Source organism: Hemitrygon akajei, chromosome 2, assembly GCF_048418815.1.
Source record: "Hemitrygon akajei chromosome 2, sHemAka1.3, whole genome shotgun sequence".
NCBI classification, from domain to species: domain Eukaryota; kingdom Metazoa; phylum Chordata; class Chondrichthyes; order Myliobatiformes; family Dasyatidae; genus Hemitrygon; species Hemitrygon akajei.
In genome coordinates this window covers 131,337,008-131,364,665 of record NC_133125.1, presented here as the reverse complement: position 1 = coordinate 131,364,665, position 27,658 = coordinate 131,337,008, and the positions used below count along the sequence as shown (strand labels likewise).

At 41.5% G+C, this 27,658-nt stretch overlaps 1 protein-coding gene across 3 annotated transcripts in view; it reads right to left on the bottom strand.

Moving 5' to 3' along the window:
- Positions 1-367: 367 nt before the first annotated feature.
- The window catches only part of klf12b (Kruppel like factor 12b), a 264,047-nt gene continuing 236,756 nt past the window's right edge, over positions 368-27,658 (bottom strand). For all 3 annotated transcript variants that reach the window (XM_073028016.1, XM_073028008.1, XM_073028023.1), the window contains 2 exons: positions 17,009-17,166; positions 368-4,607 (listed from right to left, as the gene is read on the bottom strand). In XM_073028016.1, the coding sequence (XP_072884117.1) occupies positions 4,426-4,607; positions 17,009-17,166 (340 nt within the window). In that variant the 3' untranslated portion in view covers positions 368-4,425. The remainder of the gene's footprint in view (positions 4,608-17,008; positions 17,167-27,658) is intronic.

Genomic DNA, 27,658 nt, shown 5'->3' with positions numbered 1-27,658 from the left:
AGGAAACCCACGCGGTCACAGGGTGAACATACAGACACCTTACAGGCAGCAGCAGGAATTGAAACTGGCTCGCCTGTCCTGTAAAGCATTGTGCTAACCACAATGCTACCTTGCCGCCCATCTAGTCATGCCAAACTTTGAAGGACTTTTTACCCTGCTATAGAAACAATATATTAATTTGTCAACAGCATATATACATATTAATTTAAGCATATTAATTCATCACCAGCATGTACTTAAAGGGCAGATTACTGACATTTATACATTTTTTTATCCTTTGTCATTTGACATCAGTGTGCATCCAAAATGTATGTTTAATTCAGCATACACTTTCACCAGTCCTGTAATCTTCCAAGATTTAACTGAGTTGTTACATACAAAAGCAACTTTATTTAATCTTCATGCCTCCATTCATAATTCGGGTAATTACAAATGCATACGTTTAAAATGGGTACTATAATTCTTCAATTCACAGCTCAGCTCATATGAAAGTTGGATACAGAAACGCGAAGCAATGACAGTGAAGTTCTGGGACATGTGGAAAATTAAACACTTCATTTCAGTCTTTCAGAAGAGACGAGGGCAAAACATATTCTCCCACACAATTTCATTACAGAGACTCCCTTTACACTTTTGGGGATACCATCATTTTACAGTAAGATGAAAAGCTCTGAATATATTTACAATACATACATTGTACATAAATACAAGAACAACACTTACATATATGTTAGTAAACATGACACATACTTATTGCCTGAACTAAATAGTGTACAAAGACCAGGAAAAATATCTTCTTCAGAAGATTCAAAAATTGGATTTTTTTTTTAAGAAGAAAACACTGGGGTTTAAAAACTATTGCAGGATAAATCCACCTTTTCATAAATTGGCTAATTCATATTTTTCATTTGCAAAATGCACCAGGTGGATTTCAGGACTAAAACACCTCCCAATTTATTTTCCCACCCCAAACTATTTACAGCCTATGTAAAACTATGACTCTCAAAATACTTTGAACTCTCACATATAATACATTATATTTAAAATAGATGTCCCAACAACTACAGTAAAATATCAGAATGTTTATTTTTGAGAGTTTTGGATGTTAATCCCTGTATAAATCTTTTTTATAATCCGAGACTAATTCAAAGTGCAAGACATTGTGTGTCTCTGTGGCTTCAAAAGGAGCTGGTAATTTTAAGGACAGTATCCTTCAAGAAATTAAGACCTTCATATTGTGGACCTGAAGGTGCAACTGTACGAACCCTGCTTCTGAAATGCAACTTTAATGACTTCAATAGAGCCAAATTTCAGTCGTGGCATTCAAAGTGCAAGCTTCAGCAGGTTGAATGTTGTGCACGTGACAGAGGTTGAATTTTTCACTAAGTTTACTGTTGCTTTACTAGATTCACAGTTGTAACAGAAGTTTTGCTCCGTAAGTCATTTCAGACTTGAGATTGATGCCTATTTAATAAAATTCAGTACACATATCGTAGGCCGAAGGATCTTTTGATGTGCTCTAATGCCTTGATTTGGAATGCACCAGCCCAGGCATTGGGCATTATGTGCCATTACCCAACACTGTAGTTCTCAAGGTCTTCACTGGACGGGCATCACTCCCTTCTGCAGATTAAAAATGTGCAGGTCAGAATTGGAACTGGGATGGGGGATGGTGGTCTTTAACGCTGGAGGGGGTAATTCAGTGATGAGGTAAATATCTGGAATACGGGTTGGGGAATGGTTTGGGGTGGTGATTGGAATGGGCCTGTAGTCAGAATGCTGGTCTAGGGGAACGTCGGGTGCAGGTCCAGAGATACCAGGGGCTGGTTCATTGGCATAGATGGCTGCAGGTGGGTAGGAAAGTATTTATTGCTGGCTGGAAACAGCCCCCGAGAATATAAATTATGTATTGGATTAGCTTTAAAGGGTTCCCAGCAATGTGCTGTGAAGCATTTTTTGAGCTGTAAGTTAACACTCCCGAGCAAAGCTCCAGAGGATTTACTTTGTTGGATACACATTTGATGCTGAAGTCATACAAGGTCCAGAAGCAAGACTTGTGCTGGGAAGCACCCAGCTGAATTTCAGGATTAATGCAGAATGACCAGGAAACAAACATTTTTGTGTTTCACTCCATTTCAAATCTTTGCTTTAATACTATACTTAACTAAATAGCAATGAGAAATCTGACTTCTAGACTAGTAGTTTATTAATGTATATATTTCATTGATATGAGTGGAATGAGTGTTGTGATGGAAACCGCGAGAACATGGAGTGACAGAACCAAAATGTTGCACCTAACGTCTCTTTGTATTTGTTGTTCATTGGGTTACATCATGAAGGAAATGAATTTTTCTTGAGGAATACTGCCCACTACATAGGGAAGGAGTTTAATACTTCCAATAATATTGAGTGTTTGTGCAATATAACTATGAATTCTGCACTATTGGTATTCCAATTTCACATTTGTATAAACATACTGTCTCTTTGAAAAGACAAAAAGATATCAGCTTTAGAAGGAGGGACACCTTTGACTCTCCTTTCCTCCTCCTCCTGATTATAATGTCACATTAATCGGGCTAGAAGATGCTACTGGCAGGCTTCAAATATCAACACAGACAGCTCTGAGCTGTTTATTAGTCCTGTTTTACCTTTGATTAAATTTCTTTTCCTAGATATATTGCTGTATTATAACAGATGAGTGGAATGAATTGTCATCTATTGTAATTATAATATATTTTTTAAGAAAGTATTTTTGAACTTGTTAAGAAAATATGGATAAACACTCATCGAAAAGTTGTGTGATTTCTCCAAGGGTGTGTTAAAACTGTAGAATTGATCACATAGAGTTATTACACACCTGGATCATTATTTGCTGTGGAACTTATTTGTTACTTACAACATAGCATTAGACATTTTCCGGTCAATTCTGATTTTCACAGTAAAACATTGCCCCATATACTTCATAGAAATGGCAGATCCTCAGTAGGACTGTAGTAATTACTTCAGCAGTAGTCTGAAGCAATAGCTACTCATGGATTCCTTTCTTTCTTGTGAATTCGGCGGGACACCTGCAGAAACTCCTCCTACTTCCACTTCACAGTTCAGCACGAATATTACACATGGATGGTGCAGGCAAGCATTTGATGGGGAAATGTGCCACTTTGCTTGGTTCAAATGCCACAGTTGTAAAAGATGTTCTGGTGATATGGTAAACCTCACACAGCAAGCACTTCTCTACTATGGCCTTAATGAAATTCCCTTCACAGTAAAGGCTTGAATTGTAGATTTTGTTATATGATGTTATCCACATTTTTTTCTTAAGTGTAAATATAACACTGTACTAAATGGTTAAATTTGCTTTAAAATATTATTGGGCCAACATAATGTTTGTGTCTTATTGGCAAGGTTATGGTCCATGGTATTTTCCAATATAGAGAAGATATAAGGCTTCAGGTATTTATGGTAGTCCATCAAGGGTGATTGAGAATATAAGGAAGAAAAGTTAAGGACTACTACTTAATTAATAGTTCAAAGAACCATTGACCTTTGATCTCCCCTCTCCCCACCCAAAATGTTGCTAATTTGCACAAATGAGGATTAGTTAATATACTTCAGCATTATATGAAACAATCCCTAGATAAATTAATGTAAAACAGGAACAAAGTGGCTCCTGTGAGAAATGCACATTCCCTGGTGATAAGATACTATTAGAATATAACACCAAGTTATAGCATGTGTTGGTGTACAAGTTACTGAAGCCGTATTGCCTCTATCAATCTGCAAATTATGTACGCAACCTAGCAGAGATCACTACAGTCAAATAATTCTTCAACTAGAGGAGGGAGTTAACTAATTCTGCTATAGAATAATAACCAAGCCATCATGTTCATTAATACTGCTGCCAACATCTAACTGTATTATCCATTTTCAGTTACTTTTGAGGCATACATGTGGTAGAAGAAAATATTACCAAGTCTTCAGTCTTTTTTTTCCTTTCCATTTCTCAAGTGAGGCAGAAGTTTTGGAACTTTTAAAAAAAAAGAAACAAAAGCGATTGGTTCAGTTATATTCTGAACTATCATTTAGCACTAAGTACCAGCTCGTTACTATGGGCTCATCCAATAGTTGAAGAATTGTAGTGAAAGATAAACTGATTTAAAATCTGAGAACTATTTAAAAAATGCACCAACTCATGAATATCTGTGGACAATAACAACAGGCCAAGTGAACATAAGCTAAATTACCAAATCACTGATGATAAGTTTTGACTGTCAGCATCTGCAAAGGTTAGAGTGCTCTTCACTTTTTTTTTGTTTCTTCAGTTGGACAATTAGGGATGCCCACTTTTGATAATTCAGCCCAGCTGAATTAGAGGGTTTGGAAGAGATCCTGCTCTGCTTTCCCCACTGTTCTTCAAAACCACCTTTAAACGAGCATGTGCCTCCTGCGATGCAGTGCCAGGTGATCTGAGCGAGAAAAACTGCGGTCACAGTCTGCGCACTTGAAGGGCTTTACCCCCGTGTGCTTGCGATAGTGCCTCGTCAGCTCATCTGAGCGGGCAAATTTCCACGTGCAGCCTTCCCATGTGCATTTGTATGGTTTTTCACCTGAAAATAAGAGCAAAAGATGTTGTGAGTTGAGGTTAATAGCAATTTCATTATAATGACAAAAAGAAGATCATGCGTCCCTCAAGCCATTCAGTGAGATTGTGACTGATCTGATTTTGTCCTCCAGTTAATTTTTATTTGTTTCATTGACTACAATCCTCAACTCCTTTACAGTCCAGAAATTGTTCCGTCTCACTTCTGAACGCATGTAGTGACTCTACCATATACAACCTTGGGATTCATCTTCTTGCAGGCAGCCACAAACTTCAGAAACACAATAAAATTCACAAAAAAACCGTAAACACAATGACAGTCAAATATCCAATGCGTGAAAAAAGAAAGAACAAATTGTGCAAACAATGAAAAAGCAAGTTCACAGCCCCGTAGGCATCTCAGCACTGAAGCTGGTCCAGGAGCCCGTTGGCTACAGGCTGCATCTCCAGAGTCAGTTCAGCACTGAGGTGAGTAATGTCTGACAGACTAGGGAGCTGAACACTGGTTCATCCTTCGCCTTTTCTCTCGATGTTTTAATCTGGCTCAGCACTTAAATCAGCTGAACATCAATGGTCTCGCCAGCACTCCAGATCAATGCAACAAATGCTCCCTATGCATTTTGTCTCTGAACTCCATACTGCAATGGTCTCCAACTATTCTTCTGAATGAAAAGATCAAGCCTATATTTCTCTGTGGTGCTCCATTAAACATACTGTCCTGTAAATGGTTCATGTTCTTTTGCATTCCTCCTCATGACTTTTGCTCCCAATTCTCTTTGTATCAACAATCCTAACTATCTTTGATTTTATACAGTACTGCACAGATTTTGATGAAGATTGAAGATGTAAAATTTAGTAATGAAGTGCTAGGTGTTGTTTTATGCATATAGTTTAGACTAAGATTGTATTAGCTACCAGGTACAAGAGCTGCAGTCATAACCAAGTTGGGGGGGGGGGAGGAGGAGGAGGGGGAGGATGGGAGGGGAAGAGGAGGATGGTGGAGGAGAGGGGGAGGGGAGAGGGTGGATAAGCACGGTCACTGTTCAACTCCTCCTTGAGCTGGGGTTAAAATTCATCTTCTACGCAAACGCTAAGGAATTAATAATTACCATGAACCCCACTCTAGTGAAATCCTCTGCCTGTGAAGTTGGTTCTTTGTATTGTTTAGTGATAGTTCCTGGTCCAAGATATTTGCTAGTATTATATTCATTTTTAAGGGGGACTCCTTACCAAAACAAACTAGTGGTCTGAAATACAATCATGCTTCAAGTTGATCAATGGAAGAAAGGTTCAGTAAACCAGATGGGTAGTTACATTTGCAAAAGTGTGTCTACTAAGTATTAACCAGAACTTCCATTTCTATTGTATCTCTTGGCTGTACGTCAAACAAAACATTGTTCACCTATTTTATATAAATAAATCTGTTCACAATTTGATATTAAGCCTACTGTTAAGGAAGTGATTCAGTATGTAATGAAAGGAAGAATCATGTGCTCTTGTGTAACATTTTAACAGTTAGCTTCATCATTGGAATTTGTTGGTAGTTTTGAAAAATGGTTACAAGATTAGCGATGGTCATTTAAAATGAGATATGCAGGAACCTTCTCTTGCAGTGGAAAGTCAATATCTGGATTTCTCTGTCCTAGAAGATTGTGGAGCCCAGATCATTTGAGTTATTTAATGTGGATGGAAGATCAGGGAATTGAGGTTTGTGGGGAACTGGGAGAGAGGAGATGAATCCTGGGGCAGAGCCCATTGACTGGTAGGACAGGCTTGAGAGGTAAGTGGACTACTCTTGTTGCTGCTAATATTTATTCCCCGATTTTCATCCTCAGAGAGACCCCATTTAGGGAACACTGGGTTCAGTTTATTCCCTGATTTTCATCCTTAGAGAGACCTCATTTGGAATACTGGGTTCAGTTTAGGCCACCCTGCTATTGGAGAGATACAATTAAGCTGGAAACAGTGCAGAGGAGATTTATGAGGAAGTTGCCTGGACTCAAGGGACTGAGTTATGGAGAGACTGAGCAGGCTGAGACTTATTTCACTGGAACATAGGAGAATGTGAGGTGATCTTGTAGAGGTGTATAAACTCATGAGAGTCATAAATGGGGTCAATGTGTACTGTCTTTTTCCCCAGGGTTGGGGGAGTTGACAACTAGAGGGCAAATGTTAAAGGCAATGGTTCATAACATGGGGTCTGTTAGACACTTTGGTTAATGTAGGGGTCCATGACATAAAAAAGGTTGGGAACCTCTGGCTTAAAGTGAGAGTGGAGAGAAGTAATGAGAATCTGGAGGCAACTTTTTCATCCAGGTCATTATGTATATGGAATGAGCTGATTGGTTGAGGCAGGTAGATGAACAACATTTAAAAGGTACTTTAACAGGTAGATGGATAGGAAAGGTTTAGATTGAAGTGGGCTAAACGTGGACAAATGGGATGAGCTTAGATTGCCATGGACCAGCTGGGCTGAAAGGCATGTTTTCGTGCTGTATGACTCCATGACATTATTGGGAGGCACATATTCAGCTGCCTAGATCTTCCCTTAAATCTCTAAGATGTTCCTTAAAATAACTTGGACAACTTCCATCTAAATGGTAACTGTACTGAAGCACAATCCTCTTGCTGATTCACAAACAAAACTGATGCCCAAGTTAAGCTGAAATTTTAGAATGGATGACCAAAGGTTTGGTCCAACAGGATAGTTTTAAGGAGAACTTTTTAAAATTAGCTGTTATGCTTCTCACTTTTTAATTGTGCCACACCTTAAATGCACATCCAAGCTATAAGTATATTCAGATACCCTCAAAAAAGATGTAAAAGGTGCCAGTGAAATAGTGTCTTCCTTTACTTGCCCTAAGGTTATTTTACAAAAGAACTACAGCACAATACAGGCTCTTCGGCCAACAATGCTGTGGTGAACATGTACGTACTTCGAAACCCATAGCCCACTATTTTTCTAAACTCCATATACCGATCCAGGAGTCTCTTAAAAGACTCTATCATTTCCGCCTCCACCACCATTGCCGGCAGCCCATTCCACACACTCACCACTCTCTGCATAAAAAACTTACCCCTGACTTCTCCTCTGTACCTACTTCCAAGTACCTTAAAACTGTGTCCTCTTGTGACAGCCATTTTAGCCCTAGGGAAAAAGCCTCTGACCATCCACATGAGCATTCCTAAATGTTCAAGACTATCATCTAAACTATCATAACTAAAAAGGCAATACGGGGAGAAAAGATGAGGTACAAAGGTAAGCTAGCCAAGAATATAAAGGAGGATAGTAAAAGCTTCTTTAGGTATGTGAAGAGGAAAAAAATCAGGTAAGACCAAAGTTGGACCCTTGAAGACAGAAATGGGTGAAGTTATTATGGGGAACAAGAAAATGGCAGATGAGTTGAACAGGTACTTTGGATCTGTCTTCACTAGGGAAGACACAGACAATCTCCCAGATGTAATAGTGGCCAGAGGACCTAGGGTAATGGAGGAATTGAAGGAAATTCACATTAGGCAGAAAATGGTGTTGGGTAGACTGATGGGACTGAAGGCCGATAAATTCCCAGGGCCTGATGGTCTGCATCCCAGGGTACTTAAGGAGGTGGCTCCAGAAATCGTGGATGCACGGGTAATCATTTTCCAATGTTCTATATATTCAGGATCAGTTCCTGCTGATTGGAGGATAGCTAACGTTATCCCACTTTTTAAGAAAGGAGGGAGAGAGAAAACAGGGAATTATAGACCAGTTAGCCTGACATCAGTGGTGGGGAAGATGCTGGAGTCAATTATAGAAGATGAAATAGCGGCACATTTGGATAGCAGTAACAGGATTGGTCCAAGTCAGCATGGATTAATGAAGGGGAAATCATGCCTGACTAATCTTCTGGAATTTTTTGAGGATGTAACTATGAAAATGAACAAGGGAGAGCCAGTGGATGTAGTGTACCTGGACTTTCAGAAAGCCTTTGATAAGGTCCCACATAGGAGATTAGTGGGCAAAATTAGAGCACATGGTATTGGGGGTAGGGCACTGACATGGATAAAAAATTGGTTGGCAGACAGGAAACAAGGAGTAGGGATAAATGGGTCCCTTTCAGAATGGCAGGCAGTGACTAGTGGGGTACCACAAGGCTCGGTGCTGGGACTATAGCTATTTACAATATACATTAATGATTTAGATGAAGGGATTAAAAGTAACATCAGCAAATTTGCAGATGACACAAAGCTGGGTGGCAGTGTGAAATGTCAGGAGGATGTTATGAGAATGCAGGGTGACTTGAACAGGTTGGATGAGTGGGCAGATGCATGGCAGATGCAGTTTAATGTGGAAAAATGTGAGGCTATCCACACATTTTGGTGGCAAGAACAGGAAGGCAGATTACTATCTGAATGGTGTCAAGTTAGGAAAAGGGGAAGTACAATGAGATCTAGGTATCCGTGTTCATCAGTCACTGAAAGTAAGCATGCAGGTACAGCAGGAAGTGAAGAAAGCTAATGGCATATTGGCCTTCATAACAAGGGGAGTTGAGTATAGGAGTAAAGAGGTCCTTCTGCAGTGTTAGAGGGGTCTGGTGAGTAGCAGAGAGAACGTATACACTCCTTACAGACAGCAGCAGGAATCGAATCCCCATTTTACTGGTGGCATTGTAAAGCGATTGCACTAACCGATATGCTATTGTGACACCCTGTAAATGACTCCATAAACAGGATTAATGTAAGTTGTGAGGGACCCGATCTCTTCCCATGTTATTGAAATGATTGCTCAACTACATTCATTCTTCTGGCCACCAAAGCTTGTGTTTCCTTTCGAACATCGGCTTCCATACCAGAAATAAAATTGACATTGGTTGTCTGGAGATTTAAAATGCTAATTATTTCTGGACCCACAATGAGAGAATTACTTATCTGCCAATCCAGGCATTGCTTATTAAAATGCATTTGATTTTAATTAACATTGTTTTATAATTGGATCTGAGATGAGATGGTGAATATTAATTAAAGGCTGATGCAGGCGCAGAGGACCAGGTATTGCTTGTAAACATCTTGACTGTGGTCTATTGGAGTTGGTTTATTATTGTCACCTGTATCAAAGTACATTGAAAAACATGTTCTGTATACTGTTCATACAGATCAATTTATGACACAATGTACTGAGAACGTACAAGGTAAGACAGTGACGGAGTGCAGAACAAGGTGTAGCAGCTGAAGAGAAAGTGCAGTGTGAAGAGACAATAGGTGCAAGGTCATAATGAGGTAGACTGTGAGGACAGAGGAGACAATTCAATGCCACAGTGGTGCAGCAAGTGGAGTTTCTTCTTCACAACTCCTGCAACTGTTCAATGCTGAATCCTGCTGAGGAAAGAATCTAAATCTGGTGCTTGATACTTCCTCAGGATGATCTCAGCTGGTAGTTAAGCTGAAATAGCTGCAGACCTTGTAAACACAACATATACACTGGCACTATGAGGGACTTCGGGGGGGGGAGGGTGGGGGTGTGTGTGTGTGTGTGTGTGTGTGTGTGTGTGTGTGTGTGTGTGTGTGTGTGTGTGTGTGTGTGTGTGTGTGTGTGTGTGTCTGTGTCTGTGTCTGTGTCTGTGTGTGTGTGTGTGTGTGTGTGTGTGTGTGTGTGTGTGTGTGTGTGTGTGTGTGTGTGTGTGTGTGTGTGTGTGTGTGTGTATACCAGATGTCTTCAAGGATTGCCAGTCTGATTGACTATAACACACAGAAGCAGAATTAGGCCATTCAACCAATCAAGTCAGCTCTGCCATTCAATTATGGTTGATTTATTATCCCACCCAACCCCATTCTTCTGCCTTCTCCTCTTATGGATCTATTTCTAGCTTCTTTTAGTCTCCAATGAATGGGGTACTATGGGAACAATTGCAAAGTAGATTCTTTGTTATCTGATTGGAAAATCCTTAAGAACAGCCAATTTCTTTTTCTTTCTTTTCCTCTGCCTCTAATATTAATGTAACTAAAGAAAAAATTAAGTGCCAAAAGAGAATTATGAAAGAGCACTTTATTTTAATAGTTCATGTGACATCCTACATTTATAATTGGATCCTGGAAATTTATCTTTGAATTTTGGAGAGCGTGGAGGCTTTGCCAGCATTTCATGGAATAGAAAATGCAAGGTACATTTAACGGCCATAATAAGATAGACAGATACTTTATTGATCCCAAAGGAAATAAATTACAGTGTCACAGTAGCATTACAAGTGCACAGACGTACAAATATTAGAAGAGAAGTAAGAAAGAATACAAAATAAGTTACCTCAAACAGTCTAATAGGAGGGGGGTGGGGTTCATCACGTCCCCAGCTATAGGTTAACTCATTATATTGCCTAATGGGTGAGGGTAAGAATGACCTCATTTCACGCTCCTTGGAGCAAGGCAGTTGACTTAGTAATGGGAAATACACAATACTAGAACATCACAATTCCTGACTGAAGCTTTGAGAAAGGCAAGGTTTGAGAGGAAATTTGGATGCTGATTTATCATCATCATTCCCATTCCAATTTCTTGACCCATAACTACATATCTACACTGAAGGATCTCTTTCGCTGCTTTGTTTCTTGTTAGTTATTTCACTGAGCTTGTACTTCAGTGATTTGCCATAGTTCAGGAGTAACTAATTTGGTCCACCCAGTTGATTACCTAATTCCCAGACAACCACTGTGCCCTGACCATTCTCCCATCTTGGTGATCACAATATTGCCAGATGGCTGAATCTTCTCTGTACCATTGGCATCTCCCCCTTAATTCAGTGTGTACATCTTTAGCAGACAGACTATTTTTGCAGATTTTTTTTTTTAACTACAGGCTTGAACAGGGCTTATTTAATTCTAACAGAAACCGAGCATATTTTAGCACCACATACAGAGCACATTTGTCCACAAGAATCTCTTAACCACTGGAAATGTTTGAACATCAGTGTGTCCTGGAAATCCTTACATACGTGCCAAACGTGTACTTCTCAAACTTAATGAAATTGGGTGCCCTATATTTTTTAACACACGCCCTCACTGAAACCGCCAAGGGTGTCCAGGATAACAACTCATTCCTCCTAACATTCAACACTGCTTATGCTGGGAATTTGACACTTATATCCCGAGGTGCTGTTCAAGAAAGGTCTTCAAGGTAAGGAGTTCTACTGGAGTGCTGAAGGCACTGGTGCCAATTGTGAAGACAACAACAATTTGGGATGAAAGGGAGTTGAGTATTTAAAGGGGTGTTAAGAGTAAGGGGGCCCTCTGATCTGCCTCAGCCTCTATCCTGCCTAGCACAACCCTCATTCCGAGACAGCGGTAGAGTTCAGAAGGATGAGGGGGAATCGCATTGAAGCCTATCGGATAATGCATGGCCTGGATAGAGTGGACGTGAAGAGGTTCCTTCCAGTAGAAGGGGAGTCAAGGATCTGAGGGCACAGGCTCATACCAGAGGGACATCGATCCTTCAGCCGGGGCTGGCGAATCTGTAGAATTCATTGCCACAAACAGCAGCGGAAGCGAGGTGACTGGGGGTATTTAAGGGAGATGTCGATAGATTCTTGATTGGCAAGGGGATTAAGCGCTACAGAGATAAGTTCAGAGAAGAAAGAGGGTTGTCAAAATAAATCAACTATGAGTAAATGGAGAAGAGGACTGGATGGACTGATTGGCCTGAATCTGTTCCTATATATCAGAAAAGTTGGAAAGGTGACCACAAGAGAGATGGTATGTGGTAAAATGTCAAAGGTACAAAATAAAATGTTTTTAGCGTTAAGAGTGACTGGAGATCATTGGCAAGCATGAGAGTGATAAATACAATCTGTGCATGCACCTGAATTAAAATGAAATGTAAATAGTCAAGAGAATCTTGTTTAATTAAGTCATCCTAAATGTTGAACAAGGGGTTTGAAACCACTCAGTTTTCACAATCGGGCATTTGGTGCACTAACAAAATGTTTGATATTCAGACTGTTTCTTTAGCCCTAGCTTATGTTAAAGTGAGCAGTGGAGAGGTAATTTACAATGCTGGTCTGCTACAGGCTGTGATAAAGCAATAGCACCATCTTCTGTTCCTTTATGATCAATTCTGGCCTTTAAATGATAATGCAAAAACATTTCTAAACTTCAAAAATAACACTGAGCAGGTCGAGCAACATTTGAGCAGAGGGTTTCAGACAGAGCAAAGAGTTAAATTGTACACCAGAGGCAAAAGGCAGAAGAGCCAAAAATGCAGGACTGAAGGTGCTGTATTTAAATGTGCATAGCATTCAGAATAAGATGGACAAACTTGTGGCACAATTAAGAGATTGGTTGGTATGACATTGTGGGCATCACTGAGTCCTGTCTGAAAGAAGGCCATAGTTGGGAGCTTAACATCAAAGGATATACTTTGTATCGAAAGTACAGGCAGGAAGGCATGGGCAGTGGTGTGGCTCTATTGGTAAGAGATGGAATTACATCTTTAGGCTAAGTCCACACTAGGCAGGATAATTTTGAAAATGCCGGTTTCGCGTAAAAACGATAGGCGTCCACACTATGCATTTTAAAAAATATCTCCATCCACATTCAAACGGAGATTTCAGTGAATCACCTCCTACTGCACATGCACAGGACACATCTACCGAAAACAAGCGACATGTTTGGTGTTGAATCTCGCTGTGAAAGTGCACGTTTGTGTAGTTACAGACTAGAAAAACTTAAAACGACGGATGGCTGTTGGCTTTCGTGCAGGGAGGACTTGAAAGTAAAAAAAAAAACAAATACTGGAGCTTATGGAGGCAACCGACAGGGAGTTCACGGACAGTATGACCCGGCTGACGATGAACATAGAAAAACTGACTAACTCTGTTGCATTAATAAAACACCTGGTTAAATGTGTAAAACATGTCTGCATCAGTATTATCTTGTATTTCTATACAATGTTACAATAGGCTGTTACACATCTATTGTCAGAGAAGTACTTGCATAAATAGGTAAACCACCTTCATACAAGCAAGGACAGAAACAGGGCAAAGTGAGTATACTTATTTATTCAGTAAGTTATGCATCAAAGTATTTGGTGAGTACATTTCTAACTCTTCTGGCTTCAGTCTCATTGCCCTCTGTTCTGAAATTGTTAGGTTACGTTCAAGAAAACAATGAAATGGCGCGCTGCTGTCTGACTGCATTTCAGATTTCTCCGGTTATCCCGTCCACACTGATCTGCCCAAGCGGTGTTTTCAAAAGTACACACCCTGGAAAGCGTTTCTGAAAAGCTCCGGTTTCAGGGGACGGAAACACCGTTTTAGTGTGGATGGAGGGTAAAAACGAAGAGAAAAAGCTTTGGTTACGGATTTATCTGGTGTAGTGTGGACATAGCCTTAGAAAGAGGTGACATTGTGTCAGAAAATGTTGAACCTTTATGGGTGGAGTTAAGAAACTACAAGGATTAAAAAAAAACATTATGGGAATCTTGTATATGCCTCCAAACAAAAGCTAAGACGCGGGGCTGAAATTGCCAAGGGAGCTGGAAAAGGTATGTGATAAGAGTAATGTCACGCTTGTAATGGGGGACTTATGCAAGGGGATTGGGAAAATCAGGTAGGTGTCAGATTGCAAGAGAGGGAGTTGAATGCTTATGAGATGGCTTGTTAGAGCAGCTTGTGCTTGAATCTATTCAGGGAAAGGCTATCTTAGATTGGGTATTGTGTAATAACCCAGATCTTATTAGGGAGCCTAATGTAAAGGAACCCTTAGGAGACAGTGATCATAATATGATTGAATGCATACTGCAGTTTGAGAGGGAGAAGCATAAGTCACATGTATAAATATCGCAATGGAATAAAGGGAATTACAGAGGCATGAGAGAGGAGCTTGCCTAGGTGGATTGGAGAATGATACTGGTTTGGATGATAGCAGAGCACAGTTGGCTGAAGTTTCTGGGAATAGTTCACAAGGTGCAGGATAAATATGTACCACAGAAGAAGTTGTTCTCAAGTGGCAGGGTAGGCAACCATGCTGATAATTCAAATTATCCATTATCCAAATCATTGCCAAACAATGTGAAAAGTAGTGGTCCCAATACCATCCCAGTAAGTGGTCCCTGAGGAACACTAGTCATTGGCAGCTAACCAGAAAAGGCCCCGTTTATTCCCACTCGCTGCCTCCTGCCTGCCAGCCATTCCTCTATCCATGCCAATATCTTTCCTGTAATGCCATAGGATTTTATCTTGTTAAGCATCCTCATATATGGCACTTTATCAAATGCCGTCTGAAAATCCAAGTAAAAAAACACAGAACTAATTATTCCTCTTAGTTTGCACTTTGCCTAAAATTGCACTGGACAAGAAAATGGATCAGAGATTCCTGGCCTCTCTTCTAGAATGGAGAAAATGTTGTAGAGATTGAGAACAATGTGGGTATCTGCTAGAACCACAGAAAATTTTTCACTCTGCAGAACATTTCCACTACTATTGAGACTGACTCATCAGTGGCTGTGCCAGGATTCTATTTTCAGTTTTCAAAAAATCCCCATTTGCTCATATCCTCTAAACCACACCTCCAGGATCACATGCCTCTGAAGTCGTATAGTACTGTCCACCATTGAACTTCTGCCAAAAGCTCTCTCAGACAATCCAAACCTGTTCCAATGTTTACTTGTGGTTTCTTGGCTGTCCATCGTGCCTTCCCTTTGCTCATCCCCTCCACGAGGTCCAGTTCCTGATTGCCTCCAATATTGTTTTAGTTTTCATGGGTCCCTGCTAGTTAACATTGATATTTAACCTCCACTGATGCCACCTCTTCCTTTAATGACCATCAAAATAACACCCACTCTTTAAAACGTCTGATCTGAGACCATTTGATGAATCAGTAACAATAATCTCTTTTATGCTTCAATTCTTTGTCTCTCATCTCTAACTCCAATGCTTGTTATTTGAGTCAAGAGGACCAGGCCAGATTTACAAATGACAGACACTGTGCTTGACCTATTATCTTTCTTGACTTTTACATCCTTCATTTGGCTAATAACTCTTGCTAAAGTCGTAGCATAGTTCACCTCAAAATTAGTTTTAACTTTGCCACGAAAGAGTCTTTTCTGTTGATCAGTGTCCAAAAAGTTAAATTAAATCCACTGTGATTCAATATTTCTAAAACAATAAAACATGAAAACTTCCAGGGGTGGGGGGGAGGGTAAATACTTTTTATAGGCACTATATTTAAGACACGTTAGATTTTACAATAGCAGGGGAATTAAGGATTATGGAGAAAGTGGTAGAAGTAGGTTTGGTATTGTCATTTAAAGTAAAATTGGATAGGTATATGGACAGGAAAGGAGTGGAGGGTTATGGGCTGAGTGCGGGCCAGTGGGACTACGTGAGTGTAAGCGTCGGCACGGACTAGAAGGGCCGAGATGGCCTGTTTCCGTGCTGTAATTGTTATATGGTTATAAAAAGCAGGGAGTTGAGTCTGAATCCCTGGCCAGATCACCATGATCTGATTGAACAGCAGAGCAGGCCCAACCTGCTCCTGATTCTTGCGTTCTTCCAATGCATGCTGGCCAATTATTAATAAACCAATATCATGATAAACGTATAGGCATTATTGTTAAAATCTCTGTGGTTCTATCCCACAATAGTGGCCAGTTTTCAGAAGTACTTCAGCTGGAGAACATTCTGGCATTTCCTAAGATTGTAAGAGGTGCTATAACATGGAAGAAAATTGCTTCCTTCCTGTCTGTCTTCTAAATGTTTGATTTTTCTAGCAGCCGATAGTAACTATGTTATGTTAATTCTATGATCATTCTCAGTCCAGTCGAAAACCCCATAGAACAGCACAGCACAGGAATGATGACACCAAACTGACTGAACTTGTAATTATAAACCTAACTAAATTAGTCCCTTCTGCCTACACACGTCCATATCCCTCTGCTCTCTCCATATTTATCTTAAATGCTTCTATCATATTTGTGTCCACTACCCATGGCAATGCATTCCAGGCCACCAATCTTTGTATTTTAAAAAAAAAACCATCCCACACATTTCTTTTGCACTTATCTACCTCGCACCTTAAATACAAGTCCCTGATTACATGCATTTCTACCATGGGGGGAAAGGATTCTGACTGTCTATCTATGCCTCTCATAAACTTATAAACTTCAATCAGGTCTTCCATCCTCCTTTGCCACTCCAGGGAAAACAACCCGAGTTTTCCTCATAATAGCACACGTGCTCTATCTAGGCACCATCCTGATAAGCTTCTTTTGCAGCCTTTCCAACGTCTCCACATCATTTCTGTCTTTGAATGGGGTAACTTGACTTTCTAAGAAACCTTTTGGCCATCTAACCTAATCCTTTGACCTGTGATTTGTTGCTCACTCTCCACTTTATTCCCATTTATAGCATTTTAACACTGAAGGCACGCTGTAGCAGCCTCCTACCTGTATGTGTCCTCCTATGTGCTTTCAAGTGAGAGCTTTTTGTGTAGACCTTATTGCAGCCCTCAAAGTCACATCTGTGAATGCGCCGTTTCTTCGATTCAGGGGACTCTGATCTTCGCTGGCGTCTTGTGCTCTCGATACTGAAAGGAGAATCTGCACTGTAAGGAAAGAACACGATGACAAGAGAATGAATACACCAGAACTGAGGAGTTGTGGTTCGATTATTACACATGAATGGAATGAGATAGCACCAACGTGCTGAGGAATGGCTCAAACTTAAAACAGACAGATATGATTTCCGGTTAATGTTCTCCGTAACACTCAAAGTCATGAGAGAAATTGGACTTTCATAGCCTGTTCTAAATGTGTGTGCATCAGCATCCAGTGCTCGTCCCCCACACTGGATTCAATACAACTGAATGTGTAAAGTACTTCAGTAAGGTGTTTAGTTTTTGGGAAGCAAAGGAAAACTTCACCCATACTTAGGAATTAATGCTAAATGTACTTTATTTCCCAAATCTTTTCCGAATTAATTAACGGCAAGACAATTTAATACATTGGATTCTGGTTAATTGGGCAGCTGCTTATTTGGGACGACTTTTAAAGAACAAAATCTAATCGAGAAAATAGCTGGGATCCCCTTTACTTGGGACACCATGCCGCTTAATTGGGGCAGGAGATTGTCGCCAAACAGTTCCTAACTAACATCAGGCACATGCACTTGTGTGGCAGTTAGACGCTATGCCATGCTTAGAGCGAACAGTTTTCAGATAGTCTCAGCCGTGTGTGCTTGTGTTCAAGAAGCAGTGATTTCTGTCACTGATAGTTGGTGAGAAATAAGCAGTAAGACAGTTCAGAACTGTTTTGCTCACTGCAGTTTCAAGTATTCAGGCTTGGAGATGCCAGAAATGGGTGGGGATGCAAATGAAGTGATTTCACTGCTTCAAGTTAGGTACTAAAAATAATTTGAAGGTATTAACAATCATCTTGAATGTTACAATGAAAGTGAAGATCTGGACGATGCAATAGTTGATAGCACTGTATGAATGCAGTTCATTAACTAAATGAGGTGTCTGCTGATTTTGTTTGTTTACTATCAATTGAAAGAACACATACACTGGGTGAATTCTTCTGTCGATAACTATTCAGAACTAACACCCAAATTTACAGTATTGTAGTAGCATTGACGCTGTTCTAATTTGTTTTGTATTTCATTTAAATAAATAACTTTTTAAATGCTAGTTTGTCTTTTTTATACCTTTTTAACTATTGCCATGAAACTTCAGCTAATTGGGGCAGCTGCTTAACTGGGCCAAATGTACTGGTCCCGATGTGTCTCAATTAACCATATTCTGTTTTTACCTCTGTGTCTTCCCTTTCTCTTTCAAATTCATCTGCACCACAGGTGAGTTTAAATGGGAGTGCTGGCTGCCTGTGTGCTGGGTAATTCCCAATGACATTTCCAACCTGTTTCAGTTATTGGTATTGGTTTACATGTACTAAGATACAGTGAAAAGCTTGTTCATGAAGATCAAATCATTAAACAGTGCATTGAGGTAGAACAAGGTATAATCAATAATAATGCATAATAAAGCGTGAAAGCTACAGTGACACTGCAGTACAGGTAAACAATAAAGTGCAAGATCATAATCAAGTCCATTTTATTGTACAAGAGGTCTGTTCAAAAGCCTGAGAAAAGTGGGACAGAAATTGTCCTCTAGTCTGGTGGTATGTGCTTTCATGCTTTTGGGAGAGGGGAGAAGAGAGAGCGCCTGGGCAGGGTAGGTTATGCACTCCTCTTTCTAGAGGAAACAAGCAGCATAGACAGAAGAAAACATACTTTTAGTTAAACCAATGCTTTTCAAAAATTAATTAAAGGCAAGATAATTTAATATCATGATTTTACCTCTATGCCTTTGCGCTCTTTATAAAATGGGTTCATCTGCACCACTGCTGAATTGAAATGGGGGTGCTGTTTGTCTGACTGGTGTAGCCTCTGACTGCCTTTGTGGTGAGTAATTCCCCTTGTCACTTCCAACACTCTCTCGTTCAGCCAATTTCACTTAGCAAATCACTATCCTCCGACTTCAATCCGAAATACCAGTCACGATATCCGAAAGGATTTCCTGTATCTGCAGACTTTCTCGTGTTTATGAATCACCACATCTTTCTCATGTGACTTCTTCATTGGCAACCTCAATACCTCCCAATGATTCCAACTGGGAAGAACTTGGCAGCCACTAAGAAATATAACCTGAATTATTCGTGGTCAGCAGCCAGGAAACCGAAGACTTTGGAGAGACCAGTAACAACCACTGATTGGGCACAATGACACCTTCTTTGTAGGTTTCTTGGGATTGCATTGGGGCTGCTAAAGGTGGGTGGCTCAGTGGAATTACAGGTAAATCTGCTGCTGTTTCACACATCTGGCAGCCCGGATTCACTCCTGCTGATACCCGCGGCTGTCTGTGTGGAGTTTGCATGTTTCGTTGTGCCGTGTATGTTTCTAACAGGTACTCTGGTTTCCTCCAACATCCCTGGTTGTTAGGTGAATGGGTCACTGTGAAGGATAGGCATGTGGGAAGAAAGAGGGGTTGTGAGTACACAAGACAGAACAGATTTTAGGGATACTTGGAGGAATCAGATTGTTGGGAATATTCTGAGCACTGACACAGACCCAATGGGCCAAAAGGATTCTTTCTGTCCAGGTGAAATATGAATTTTGCTACAGGTACTTTGTTATTATTGGATTATCAAATTTAGGATTCTACAGTTCTGACTCAGTCTGAAGCTACTGCTGACTTGCTAGAGTTAGGTGTAATAATATTATTTCTACTCAAGGCCTAAAGTCATCGCCCACATTTCTCAGCAACAGTTTGAAAGCTGTGAATCATTGGTCATCGATCATCTGATTGGAGGTTGCATCTCTGAGTCGTCTTTCACACCACGCACCCTGGCAGCGTTCCAGACCACTGTTGTTTCTGCAGCCTGACTGAATCATAAAACCTCTCAAAGGAAGGCACGGAAAGAAAAGCCGGATCGGCCATAGAGTTTCGCCATAGTGCTTAACAAAACAAAGAAACTGTGCCACTGAGTGTCCTCAGAGCTAACTCGGACAACCAACTCTATATACTGTTTCTGCAATGCACACACAAAAGCAACACAGAGTTTTCAAGAGCACAGCCAGTGTTCATTTGCAAATGAAATTATTGAGGCCCAGCTAGATCAGAAGGGATGCTCTCAGTAAGAACCAAAATGAAGTCTATTCCAAGTCTATTTTATTGTCTGAAACACTGATGTAATCAGAATTGGGTGAACTCTGGTCTGATTGATCCCAATCAATGCACCAAAATAGCAACTCAGATTTTCCAAAAGAATTCAACCGATCCTGTGTGTAACTGCAGGGAAGCTTGTGAATCCCTTGCAACTTCAGGAAGCTCAGAGAGGAACTGTGGCACTCCCTATTTACCACTGCAGTAAAATGAGGAACGCTGTAGATCCAGAAAATGAATGCAAGACTTTGAAGGATTTTGGAAAATGCATTCCTTTTCTCTGAGAAAGCTGGAAAGCCAGAAGAAGATGGTGCCATTGAACCATGCTCCCTAGGGCAGCATTCTCGAGACACGTCATGGTGCAATTCCCTTCACTTCTTTTACATTTTCTTTTTATTTCAGATGTGGTTCTGCCGGAGCCCGTTATCTACATTCTGGCGGTGTGCTTTCAAGTTGATGGGATGATCTGGCACTCTGCCGTCTCTGAGAGGGTTCCATGAGGCTGCGAGCAAAGGGTGGAGGTCAGAAAACCTGGAGACGGGGCATCAGCCCATAACCAATTCCACCTTTCACCGATTGAAGCTCAAAGTGAGACTGGGATCAAGGTGGGAGTGGAGGTGAGCGAGTGTTCAGTGATGTTTATAACCTCTCGCTCAGTGCTGCCAGAGGAAGGTGTCTGCGTGTGACGCTCTCTCACCCTCTCTGTCCCCCCTCGTTGCTGGTGGAGGATGGAGCAAGATTTAGTCGCCGCAGTTTAAGGATTTGACTCACATTATGGTGCGTACTGGTTTCTGGTCACTCCTTTTATTTTGTTAATAGTTTGGGTGATTTTGAAATGGGGGTAGCCTGCAGATAATAAACACTGAACTGAACTGAAATGTATGCCTTTTGATTTTGTGCTTCATATTCTGCGTTTTCACTTGGGTTTTTTTTTGTCGTTGTTTGCAAGATTTTTTATGTGAGGTGAAGCGGTTGATAATTTTCCTCATTCACGGTTCAGGGTTTTGCTTTGTGGTTGTCTGTGGGGAAGACAAATCTCGGAATTTTTTACTGCATGCATACTTTGATAATAAATGTGCTTTGAACACTTGAACCGTGGTTTACAGTGCTGCATCAACACAGTGGTCCAACTTGGTGACAAGATCCAACTTGCTTCACTGCTATTCATATACTGTGTATACTGACTAATATAATAATGCAGATTACTTGCAGATCTTTAATGGGGGGGGGGGGAGATCTACTATGTTTTGTTTTGAGAGAGTTTACAATGAAACACAAGATAACTTGACCATCACTCATTTTGGTTGTAGAGGGGTGTTACTCCGAAGCAGATTTGTGGATTTGTTGAGCAGAAAACACGGATTGCAAGTTAAGCACATGAACTCTTTAGTTACAAGACAAATAACAAAACACTCAAACAAACACTGAAGTCAAACAAGTAGTTATCTAAGCTCCTAGTTACAAGACTACGACACTAAATATTCGATGACCCTTCAGCCTAAACTCGGTTACAGATTCTTATCTAAACTAAGTGACCGAAGTAGCAGAACAAAACAGACACTAAACACACACGTGGTGGCAAATAGTTAACTAGACCGTGCGCACGGGCCTTCTGCACCACAGCATACTCCCCATCTTTCCGCTGCCCCTCCCACTAGCTTCCATTCAGCTGATTCCATTCAGCTTATAAAAGAGGAAATTATGACACATTTGGATAGCAGTAGAAGGATCAGTCCGAGTCAGCATGGATTTATGAAGGGAAAATCATGCTTGACTAATCTTCTGGAGTTTTTTGAGGATGTAACTATGAAAATGGACAAGGGAGAGCCAGTGGATGTAGTGTACCTGGACTTCCAGAAAGCTTTCGATAAAGTCCCACATAGGAGATTAGTGGGCAAAATTAGGGCACGTGGTATTGGGGGCAGAAACAATAGACAATAGGTGCAGAAGTAGACCATTCGGCCCTTCGAGCCTGCACCGCCTTTCTGAGATCATGGCTGATCATCTACTATCAATACCCGGTTCCTACCTTGTCCCCATATCCCTTGATTCCCCTACCAATAAGATACCTATCTAGCTCATGATGACATGGATTGAAAATTGGCTGGCTGACAGGAAACAAAGAGTAGTGATTAACGGGTCCCTTTCGGAATGGCAGGCTGTGACCAGTGGGGTACCGCAAGGTTCGGTGCTGGGACCTCAGCTGTTTACAATATACATTAATGATTTAGATGAAGGGATTAAAAGTAACATTAGCAAATTTGCTGATGACACAAAGCTGGGTGGCAGTGTGAAATGTCAGGAGGATGTTATGAGAATGCAGGGTGACTTGGATAGGTTGGGTGAGTGGGCAAATGTATGGCAGATGCAGTTTAATGTGGATAAATGTGAGGTTATTCACTTTGGTGGCAAGAACAGGAAGGCAGATTACTATCTAAATGGAGTCAAGTTAGGAAAAGGGTAAGCACAACAAGATCTAGGTGTTCTTGTACATCAGTCAATGAAAGCAAGCATGCAGGTACAGCAGGCAGTGAAGAAAGCTAATGGCATGCTGGCTTTTATAACAAGAGGAATTGAGTATAGGAGTAAAGAGGTCCTTCTGCAGCTGTACAGGGCCCTGGTGAGACCCCACCTGGAGTATTGTGTGCAGTTTTGGTCTCCAAATTTGAGGAAGGACATTCTTGCTATTGAGGGAGTGCAGCGTAGGTTCACAAAGTTAATTCCCAGAATGGCGGGACTGTCATATGTTGAAAGGTTGGAGCGACTGGGCTTGTATACACTGGAATTTAGAAGGATGACAGGGGATCTGATTGAAACATATAAGATTATTAAGGGATTGGACACACTGGAGGCAGGAAGCATGTTCCTGCTGATGGGTGAGTCCAGAACTAGAGGCCACAGTTTAGGAATAAGGGGTTTGCCATTTCGAACAGAGATGCGGAAAAACTTTTTCTCCCTGAGTGTGGTGGATATGTGGAATGCTCTGCCCCAGAAGGCAGTGGAGGCCAAGTCTCTGGATGCATTCAATAGAGAGTTAGATAGAGCTCTTATAGATAGCAGGGTCAAGGGATATGGGGAGAGGGCAGGAACGGGGTACTGATTGTGTATGATCAGCCATGATCACAGTGAATGGCGGTGCTGGCTAGAAGGGCCGAATGGCCCACTCCTGCACCTACTGTCTATTGTCTATGTCATAGGCTTAAATCTAGCACATGGTCACCAAGTGTTTTTTTCTGCTCTCAGGTTGCTGTGGACAAAGTAGGCAAGGGTGCTATTCGGAAAATTTTGACTGGGTATTCCTTAGGTTATGCCTATGATCCCAATGCTACCATGGTGATGCCATTCCCTGAGGAACAGAGCCTTTGGGAGCTGAAGGGATAACATTGCTTTGCTGCACTCAGTAGACAACATGGCCTCAATGCCAGAGGGCTGATTGGAGAAGCCAATGTGCTGAGATCATCCTATGGGTCTTCTCTTCAACCTGAAAGACTGTCCTTACCAACCACTGACCTGATTCCCATTCCCACCTGCTGCCCACCTCACTGACCCCCCCCCCCCCCACCAGAGGCAACCTAGTCCCTAGTCCTCTGCTAGCCTCCTGGTTCCTCCCCAAAATAATGCCACCATAGCTTCCTGTCAGCTTCCCACCCTCCCTAACGCACCACCAACCTCCCTTCGCCACAAACCCACGCTTCCCCTCTTCTCCCTGATACCTACCTCTTCCTCTTTCACTCCTCTCCATCCCAACCCCTTCCTCCTACTCTCATCCTGCCCTCTCCCTCCCTCACCTTCCCCCCTCCTGACCCCTCCATCCTTCTCCCCCTCCTATCCACCATTACCTCTCCCTCCCCCCATTTCTCCCCTGCCCTCTCTCTCTGCCAGGCTGATTGGAGTATTGTCTGTTTGGAGAATATTTTCTGTAGCTTGAAGGCTGACGTTACACTCACCTCCTGCAGTACCGGGAAAACCTGAGGCACCCATGACTTGAACACTTGACAACGGGTCACTTGCTGAGATCCTGATTCCCATTGGTTCAATCAGATGCCCAACAATTTACCCAGTATATTTATAAAAAACGCAAAACAGTATAGCACTGGACTAGATCCTACAGCCATATGTTGTCCCAAACTAATTAAATGCCTAATTATAACTATAACAGTGTCAATGAAAGACTACCCAACTATGGCCTTCAACTAGAGTGCAGAAGACAACAAACTCTGCAAATTGAAAAAGAATTAATAATAAATAAACAATAAATATTGAGAACATAAGATGAAGAGACCTTGGAAATGAGTCCATTGGCTGTGGGCACATTTCAATGATGGGGCAAATGAAGTTGAGTGAAGTTATCCCCTTTGATTCACGAGCCAGATGTTTGAGGGGTAATAACTGTCGCTGAAGCTGGTGGTGAGAGTCCTGAGGCTCTTGTACCTTCTTCCTGATGGCAGCAGTGAGAAGAGAGCATGTCCTGGGAGGTGGGGGTCCCTGATGATGGATGCTTGTTTCCTGTGACACCAGTTCATGTAGATGTGCTCAGGGGTTGGGAGGGCTTTAACAGTGATGGACTGGGCCACATCCACTACTTTCTGTACAATTTTCCATTCAAAGGGATTGGCATTTCCATATCAGGCCGTAATGCAGCCAGTCAATATACTCTCCACTACACATCTATAGAGTTTGTCAAAGTTCTCTCCTCAGCTTCAACTTCTCTAGAGAAGACAATCCAAGCCTGTCCATCCTCTCCTTCTAATCTAGGCAGGGTCCATGTCAACCACTTCCACTGCCTCTCCACAGCCTCCACGTCCTTCCTATAATGATGTGACCAGAGCGGAGTGTAATAGCTCAGATGCAGCCCAAACATTACTTCATAAAGCTGTAACCTTGCTTTCTGAGTCTCGCTGATAAAAGCAAGCATGCCATACACCTTCTCTACCACCCAGTCAGCCAGTGCAGCCACTTTCAGGGAGCTGTGGGCTTTATATTCAATTCTGTTGTATGACATGTTGTATACCTCTCAGTCGGGCAACTAGTCAGTCCATTGACTCCTGGAATGTCAGATAGAGGAAGGGGGTATTAGTAGTTCAATAGAATCAATCAAATCATGATAGCAGGAATGGTAGTTCCAAAGCACTATTCCCGTTTCCCCTTCTGTCATGACTGTCTTCCCACTTATAAATAAGTCAAGGCGCCAATTTTTCAGGAGCAGGTGACTCGGAACTAATAATAACACACATTATACATATTGTTTTCCTGGTGTGTCACAGTCATTCAATTAACTACTCACTATTTTCTCCACACTGCGAGAGATTCTGTCTTGGACACAACAATTAGATAGAGACATTCAGTGAATGAATGCTTTTTAATATCAGAGCTCCCCAAGACTCTGTTTATCCTGCCCCTAACTCCCAGATTTGCCAACCGTCCCAGAACATTTTCTGGAATACTTAAACTCCAAGTATATTTTTTTTATTTTTGACAATTTTTAATCATTAGGAAAAAGCGGGAAATGTTTGATGCTGTGAAGTGATACAGCACATAAGCAAACCTTTTGGCTCACCAAGCCATTAAGTACTTCACAACATTAATCCCATTCTAAGCAACTCCCCCCTAGATTCTATCACCTTTTACACACTGAAGACAATTTACAAAAGCCTTTCTTATAATATGAGGCTTTATAAGACATTTGTCAGACTGCACTTGGAGTACTGTGAGCAGTCTTGGGCCCCTTGTCTAAGAAAGGATGTGCTGGCATGGAGAGAGTCCAGAGGAGGTTCACAAGAATGAGCCCGGGAATGAAAGGGTTAATATATGAGGCGTGTACTCGCTAGAGTTCGGGGAAAAAAGAGGGGGATCTCTTTGAAAGCAATTGAATATTGAAAGGCCTAGACAGAAAAGATGTGGAGAGGATGGTTCCTATAATGGGAGGATCTAGAACCAGGGGGCACCTCCTCAGAATAGAGGGGCATCTGGTTAGAACAGAGACGAGGAGGAATTTCTTTAGCCAGATAGTGAATCTATGGAATTCATTGCCACAGAGGTGGTGAAGACCAAATCACTGGGTATAGTTAAGATGGAGGCTGATAGGTTCTTGATTAGAAAGGGTGTAAAGGTCACGAGGAGAAGGCAGAAGAGTGGGGTTGAGAGGGATAATCAATCAACCATGATGCAAATCTGATGGGCTGATTGGCCTAATTCTCCCCGTGTCTTATGCTGTTATGGATGTGAGAGGAATCTGGAGCACATCGAGGGAAGCTCCCCATAGAGAACGTACAAACTCCACTGGCGGTCAGGATTGAACCTGGATTGCCGGAGATGAGGATCAGAATCAGATTTAATAGTACCAGCATATGCCATGAAAGTTGTTAGCTTTTCAGCAGCAATACATAATAATAGAAAGCATGAATTACAGTAGAGATATATATATATGTATTTTAAATAGTTAAATTAAACAAGTAGAGCAAAAATAGAAATAAAAAAGTAGTGAGGTAGTGTTTGTGGGTTCAATATCCATTCGGAAATTGGATGGCAGAGGGGAAGAAGCTGTTCTTGAATCGTTGAGTGTCTGCCTTCAGCCTCCTGTACCTTCTTCTTGATGGTAGCAATCCTTAATGATGGACACAGCCTTTTTGAGGCATTGTTTCTTGAAGAACTCTCTGCAGCTTATTACAATTCTGTGCAGTGCCCCCCTCCCCAAACCAGATGGTGACGCAGCCAGTCAAAACGCTCTCCATGGTACATCTATAGAAGTTTGCGAATGTCTTTGGTGGATCTCCTCAAACTCCTAATGAATTATAATTGCTGTCTTGCCTTCTTTACAACTGCATTGATATATTGAGTCCAGAATAGATCCTTAGAGCTATTGACACCGAGGATCCATTTCTGATCTCTCTATGAGGATTGGAATATGTTCCTCATCTTACCCTTCCTAAAGTCCACAATTGGTTCTTCGTTTTTACTGATGCTGAGTGCAAGGTTGTTGCTATGACACCACTCAACTAGCTGATATATCTCGCTCCTGTACGCTCTCTTGTCACCATCTGTAATTCTGCCAACAAAGCTTGTATCGTCAGCAAATTTATAGATAGCATTTGAGCTGTGCCCAGCCACACAGTCATGGGTGTAGAGAGAGTAAAGCAGCGGGCTCAGCACACATCCCGGAGGTGCAGCAGTGTTGATCATCAGTGAGGTGGAGATGTTATTACCAATCTGCACAGATTGTGGCCTTCCAGTTAGGAAGTTGAGGACCCAGTTGCAGAGGGAGGTACAAAGGCCCAGGTTCTGGATCTATTTGATGAGAACTGTAGGAATGACAGTGTTAAATGCTGAGCTATAGTCAATAAACAGCATCCTGTCATTAGTATTTGTATCAGCTAGGTGA